Source organism: Babylonia areolata, chromosome 24, assembly GCF_041734735.1.
Source record: "Babylonia areolata isolate BAREFJ2019XMU chromosome 24, ASM4173473v1, whole genome shotgun sequence".
Taxonomy (NCBI): Eukaryota; Metazoa; Mollusca; class Gastropoda; order Neogastropoda; family Buccinidae; genus Babylonia; species Babylonia areolata.
This window is the reverse complement of record NC_134899.1, coordinates 31031621-31039120: the sequence shown is the minus strand read 5'-3', so window position 1 is coordinate 31039120 and position 7500 is coordinate 31031621. Positions and strand designations below refer to the sequence as shown.

The 7500-nt window shown below is 45.1% G+C and overlaps 1 protein-coding gene across 1 annotated transcript in view; it reads left to right on the top strand.

The window, feature by feature from the left end:
* LOC143298603 (protocadherin-1-like) overlaps positions 1–5577 on the top strand; it is a 277559-nt gene extending 271982 nt beyond the window's left edge. The window contains exon 6 of the mRNA XM_076611484.1: positions 4523–5577. Coding sequence (XP_076467599.1) covers positions 4523–5577 — 1055 coding nt within the window. The remainder of the gene's footprint in view (positions 1–4522) is intronic.
* Positions 5578–7500: the final 1923 nt, after the last annotated feature.

The window sequence follows — 7500 nt, the reverse complement described above, 5'->3', positions numbered from 1 at the left end:
ATGAAGACAAAGAGAAATAGAGTTGGAGAAGGAGAGAGACTGAAAGACAGAAATGCAAAGACAGGGACATGTAGATAAAGATAAAGAGAGTGACAGACAGACAGACAAGAACACACACACACACACACACACACACACACAGAGAGAGAGAGAGAGAGAGAGAGAGAGAGAGACAGACAGACAGACAGACAGACAGACAGACAGTCGACTCGCACTTGCATCTGGCATTTTCGTAAAAAGAAAATGAGGCCATCTCACCCTTATGTCCCAGAACGTCTCTTGTTGACACAATATTTTGTGCACACATTCACATTCAGCAACAGATGGCCGGAGGTCGATTTCAATCTCACCGTGTTTTCTCAGTAAGGAACATTGAAGGAGGACAACAAACAAGATTAATACAATAAAAAAAAAGAAAGAAAGACAACTGCAAAAACAGGGATGAGGAGCGAAAGGAAGACAGAAAGAAAAACACAAAGAAACAAGGAAAAACGAAAGAAAGGCAATTTCCCCCTCCTTGTGAAATAAGACGCCATTAGAAGGGGTGTGAAGATGCACGTACGCGCACGTGTGTGTATATTTGTGCATGTGTGTGTGTGTTTGTGTGTGTGTGGGCCTGTTTGTGTGTGTGTGCATGCATTGTCACAACTCTGTGTGTGTGTGGGGGGGGGGGGGGGGGTGTGCGTGCGTGTGAGTTAGTGAAAGGCTAAAGCACTTGCCCGCGTGAGCGAGAGAGGCATAGAGAGAGAAACCCCCTTGCCCTACTCGCGATCCGGAACAAGCCGGAGACTTTATTGTTGGCCTTCAGCGGTGAGCTCAGCTGGTTGTCCATAAAAATGGAGGGAGTGCTAGAAAAGGGATGTGGGGTGGAAGGAGGTAGAGGGGTAGGATGGAGTGGGGTGGGCTGCTGCATTAATTGAAGGACAAACAGGTGACGTCACACTTCTTTAGGAAACATCAGGTCCACTGAGCACACAGCAGCAATGATTGAATAAAAATGAATAATAAACTAAGATTAATAATAAAAAGTGATAATAGAGGCCGAAAATGAGAAGTGTGCAGGGGAGAAAAAAAAAGTAAGGAGAAGGATGGAGTTGAACTTAAAAATGTGTGGTATTGTTCCACCAGAAAGGGAAGTGGGTTGAGGGGGGAAGGAAGGAGTGAAAAAGAAAACAAACAAATTGTGTCAAAAGCTAGTTCTCTCTCTCTGTGTCCCCATCCATCTCTCTCTCTCTCTCTCTCTCTCTCTCTCTCTCTCTCTCTCTCTCTCTGTCTCATGAAAGCACACACACACAAATGCATACACACGCGCAGCCACTCCACAATTGATCTGTACGTGTGCGTTCAATTGATCTGTACGTGTGTGTGTGTGTGTGTGTGTGTGTGTGTGTGTATCTACGAGCGTTTTGTTCATGTAAGTGTTTGGATAATTATGCTTTTGAGTATGTTTGCATGCGTGTATGCCCCCACACCCCACACCCCTCCCCCCCGTGCATGTAACGGCATGCGCGCACAATCGAAAGCGAAAAAATGCGCTTCGGTGAATCCTATCATTAGTCAGTGTGGATGCAGTCGTCGACGTGTGAAGGTTAATGGGCGGAGCTTCTCCACAGGCAAATGCGCGGAAGCGGGAATGACCGGGGCGCGCATATTGAATTCTCACATTTCACTCCAACGGGCAGGAGGTCTGTGGTGTTCAGTGGGCAGGTCATTTGTGAAGCTGGACTTTTTTGTGGGGGGTGTGGGGGTGTGGGTGTGTGTGTGTGTGTGTGGAAGGGGGGCCGGAGGGCTGGCTAGTGACGCTTACAATACAAGGCTGATTAAAACACGACATTGTCCTTAACTGACAGCCAAACGTTTTTTTTTTTTTTTTTGTTTTTTTTTTGTTTTTTTGTTGTTGTTGTTTTGTTTTTTTATTCATTTTATTTTATCAACAACAACAAAAATCCCTCAGTCTGATAAACCGGTAAAATCCGTGTAAAACGAAACAGACGTTGAAACGATGAATTCAACATCACTGACCTGTTGTGTTAAAGAGTTTAAATTTGTTAATGCAAATGCAAATCTCTCTCTCTCTCTCTCTCTCTCTGAGTGTCTCACACACATACACACATTCTCTCTCTCTCTCTCTCTCTCTCTCTCTCTCTCTCTCTCTCTCACTCACTCACTCATGCACATCGAGAGAGAGGACAGTGTCAGTGACATATTATATTGTCCATCCAGCCTCTAGACAAGGGGATAATGGCAGTTTCAATTTCGATGAGATTGTAGACAAATGAAAATACCACCCCAAATTAGATAAATTCACACACACACACACACACACACACACACACACACACACACACACACACACACACACACACACACATACTACACACACACACACACACACACTACACACACACACACACACACACACACTACACACACACACACACACACACACAGATAGACAGACACAGAGAGAGTTAGTCTCACAGTCAGAAAGAAAGAGCAAACAAGAGTGCTTTGAACATCCGTTCTTTTGTTCGTTCGCCCACGTGCTTTTCTCTTCTCTTCATTAATATCAGCTACTTGACTTGACAATCGGAAGAACTGTCCACATTCAGCACGTCCGCTGCCTTCCAGCACCTTCCTACTTCCCTGCTTCTCCCTCCTGTACATCACTCGCTCTCACCCCTGAGCCTTACAGGCTATGTTTCACTTGAAATGAAGCTGTGGGTTTTGACGATCAGCAACAACAAGAATAATAATAAGAAGAAGAATCAAGATCATCATCATCATCATCATCATCATCCTGATGACCTCCATCACAGAGAACAAATAAAAATTATCTCCCTTCTAATGGTCACCGGTATGAATACCCTATGAGAAAGAAAAAAAAAAGAAAAATAGACATAAAGCAGGACTGTCCATATGTGGCAGGATTTCACTGAAAGACCAACGGTGTGTCCAAGAGTAGAGAGAGAATATAATTATTTCATTCTGCCTTCCACATACGCGACCTTGACTTCAGATTGGCAGCACTTGCCTTCATTATGCCTGGGTACCTTGGCCATAAATAAAGGTCAAGGTCGACAGCAGCAGGTGAACAGCGCGAGTGAGAGAGGGTAAGAGAAGGGAGAGAGACCAGAGACAGAAGGAGAAAGAAAGACGGAGAGAGAAGAGAGCAGGGGAAGGGGAGACAGAGAAGGTTCAGTTCAGTTCAGTTACTCGAGGAGGCGTCACAGCGTTCGGACAAATCCATTTACGCTGCACCACATCTGCTCAGCAGATGTCTGACCAGCAGCATAACCCAACGGATTTATTCAGTCCTTGAGGAGATAGAGAAAGGAATGTGTGTGTGTGTGTGTGTGTGTGTGTGTGTGTGTGTGTGTGTGTGTGTGTGTGTGTAGAGAGAGAGAGAGAGAGAGAGAGAGAGAGAGAGAGAACAAACGAGTTACTTCCGTGACTCGCTCTCTTTCAACTAAAACAGGCGATCAGGACAGGCATTTTCTCTCTGTTAAGGCTGGCGGTCTTGTAAAGGACATGATAAATCTTAGAAGCTACAGTCTTTGGAGGTGTTTACGCATGGTCAACGTGGTCTTTCTCTGCCTGTATCTCATACTGTCAAACTTTCTTTCTTTGTCTTGCTCAAAGACAAGTGAGCACGCCCCTTGACTGCTAAACCTTGGTCGTGTGTGTGTGTGTGTGTGTGTGTGTGTGTGTGTGTGTGTAATGAATATGTGTTGAGTTGGATGTCTGTGAAGGGTTATGCATGCACCTTATTCGTTTTAGTGTTTATGCTCTCACACATCGGGTTTTTTGGGTTTTTTGTTTGTTTGTTTTTTGTTTTTTTTTGGTTGTTGTTGTTGTTTTGTTTTGTTTTATTTTTTTGTACACTGCACAGCGCAACAGAGCATAGTTTACTTGGAAAGGTGCACTACACTCTGAATTTTGTATCACCATTATCATCATCATCATCATTGAAGTTATTATGACGATGATGATGATGATGATTATTATCATTGTTTATCTTTATCATTATCATTGCTATTGTTATTATCATTATAACCATCATTAACATTATCATCATTATTATCATCATCATCATCACCATCATCATTTTTATCACTTATTAATATCATCATCATCATCATCACCATTATTATTATCATTATTATCATCATCATCATTAGCACTATCTTCATCTTTATCAGCATTGCTATTATTATTATTATTATTATTATTATTATTAGCATCATCACCATCATCATCATCATCATCATCATTATTATTATTATTATTATTATTATTATCACCATCATCATCATCATCATCATCATTATTATTATGATGATGATGATGATGATGATGAACATTATCATTGTTATTGTTACTATCATCATTATCAACAACATCATCATCATCATCATTATTATTATTATTGTTGTTGTTGATAGTAGTAGTGTCATCATCATCATCATCATCATCATCATTGTAAGTGACGTGACAGTGTGTGTCGTCCTGTGTGTTCCAGACGACAGCCGCCTGGCTGCCCTGCACGACGCCAGCTTCCAGTCCCTGGCCAGCAACACCTTCAGCAGCAACCCCCACCTCCACCCCAACCCCTCCAAGTCCAGCGTCAGGGACCCCATCAGGAACAGCTCCCGGAAGCACGTGACCTTCAAGGACCTGGCGGCGGGAAAACGAGGTCCACGACCCCTGGCTGCCTCCCTCCTCGCTCAGGGCATCACCGGAGGGTCTGGGAGCAGCTCCGCAGCCCCCTCCTCCTCCTCCTCCTCCGGTGGCTGCGAGCTTGGGGGCGGTCTGGACTCTCCACGGGACGGGTCCGTGTCGGGCCAGAGCCCCAGATCGATCACCGGATCGCTTGCGGGAACCCCCCAGGCCGACTCTCCCAGGTACTCCCAGCTGCCCAACACCAAGGACTCCCCGAGGAACGCCACCCTGCACAGTTTGGGGGCCGCGGGGAGCCGGGAGTCGCTCAACTCTCTCAAAGGTTCTCAGCTGCTGCAGCAGGACCCGCGAGACTCCCCCAGGAACGCCGTCCCGGCCAAAGGAAGCCACCTGGACTCGGCCCGAGCCGCCGCCGCCGCCGCCGGCCAGAAGCTTCAGGAGGCCCCTGTGTCCATGTACGTCAATGAACCATTCGGCACTTTTCAAAATAAGCCTTCCTCCTCTACCTTCCTCACGCCCAAGGACAAGTCCAGGTACCCCAACTTGTTCCATCGGGAAAACCCCAACGCAGAGCACTCAGGGCTCGCAGATGATCCGAGAGGCAGCTTCAAAAACGGTCAGGAGTTACAGACCTTTTACCCTGCCCCCCGCCCCCTCACGGCCAGACAGAGCGGCAGCAGGGACAACCTGGCCCACAGAACCCAGAGAGAGGCTCCCCCTGCACCACGTGACGTCAGACAGGGCCGTGATTGGCGGGACGAAACCATGGCCGCCACCACAGACGATTACGACGACCAACGGTCCACAACCACATCCGGCAGTTACACCATCGACAACGAGGACGGTTACGTGGGGCTGGATTTGAACCGTTCTCCCTGGAAAGACGTGGTGGTGTAGTTCCCCTGGTCGGCTGTCCTTGCAAAAAAGATGTGGTTGTGTATAGCCTGAGTCCCTCAGTGAACTGAACCCATACATGCACATCGTCTGAAAGTCTGGTAACAGTGTGTTCGTTCATTCGTTCGTAGAAGTGTTTGTATATAACCACTTTTAAAATGCACCACCAAAGGCATCACAAGTGTAAACAAACAAACAGTTTTGTCAGTGAGATGACAAAAGACATTTTTTTCTCTTTCCTTTTTTTTTTCTTTTTCTTTTCTTTTCTTTTCTAGCTCACGAGGAGCTGGGGCTGCTTTGTTTCCTTTAATTCCCCCCCCCCCCCCCCCCCCTTTTCCACACACACCCATCTCCTTCACAGCGACAATGACTTGGCTTTGATTTTGGTGCTTGTTGGCAGGCAGATGCTGCTCCAATGTGGAAGGCATTCGGCTCGTTTCTTTGCGCGAAACGGGTTTTCGTTCATATCCACGTGTGTTTTACGAACGCTGCAACATTCATTTCCCTCCCGAATGAAGTGTCGGAAACAACTGGGTGAGCAGCTGGGTACTCTTTACTCGGTGGTCAAAAAAAAAAAGAAAAAAAAAAAAGAAGTGTCGTCGCTCTTGTTTTTTTTTTGTTTTTGTTTTTTTCTCAGAATTGAACAGTGCATCATGCTGAAACAATGAAAATTACAACGTATTTCTCTGACGACAGCATCGCAGTTGTTACCATCATGAGGTCATAACAGCGCAGACGAATTTTTATGCGACTTTAATGACCTGGTAAGAAAAGAGGTCACGGCTGGTTTTTCAATTACTTTGTGAACAGTTTTAGAATCTCTCAGGATCTTCGGAGCAAGATTTTTTTTTTTTTTTCTTTTACCTGACGAAGCCATTCGGACAGAAAGCCGTTTCGCTGGAAGGACTACGTGAAACATACCGCGGGATGTCTGGTTTCTAAATCAAGCTGTACACTGGCCATAATGCATTGACATTGAATTCCATGTATGCTTTTGTTTGTCTGTCTGTCTGTCTGCGAGTTTCGACCCAAGGTAACAGGATCGATTTTGACATAGATCGTATTTGCTTGGGTCCGATTTCCTTCCCTCCCGTCCCCCGCCCGCCCCACCCAAACTGAACTACTCTACTCTGAACTGTGCAGTTCTTTATATATGTTGTGCGGACAAACAGCAGCACAGGATTTGCTGCCTATATCATAAACAAATCCACACCCACACAAAAAAAGAAATGTTCGCTGAGTGTTACCTAAATTCAGGTTGGCCTTAGCAGGATGTGTTCCTGTGCATACCGCGAATTTCCCCCTTCATATTTCGACAGTATGCATTTATGTTTGTTTGTTTGTTTGTTTTTTGTGGGGTTTTTTTCTTACATTGTGTGTGTGTGTGTGTGTGTGTGTGTGTGTGTGTGTGTGTGTGTGTGTGTGTGTGTGTGTGTGTGTGTGACATAACGCTATTCGGCACACTGGATGATTTGCAGGATACGGGGACAGCCTTTTATCAAGTACACAAGGGTGACTCTGGAGAATGTGTGCGTGTGATAATTGTGTATGTGAGCGCACGCACGTGCGTTTGGGTCGCTGTAGGGTTTGAAACATGTTGGCAGTCGACTGAATTTTAAAGACACTGTAACGAATTATTTTATAAGACTACTGACTAAACATTTTGTACGCAAACTGATCCAGTAAAGTTTGAATCACTATCCACCACAACTCACACGTGATTGATCAGAATTACTGTTGATTTCGATTTTTAATAATTATGTCTTTAAGGTTTCAATTGTTCTTTAGACTCTTGTGTAGATTTGTGTTGTAGAAGTTATGCGTAACCATATAACATGTAAGACCTTCAGAATATGACAATGACCTATGTGTGGTACATTTGATAGTGTTGCTGACTGTCTTTCACAAAAACAAAAAAAAAAATGG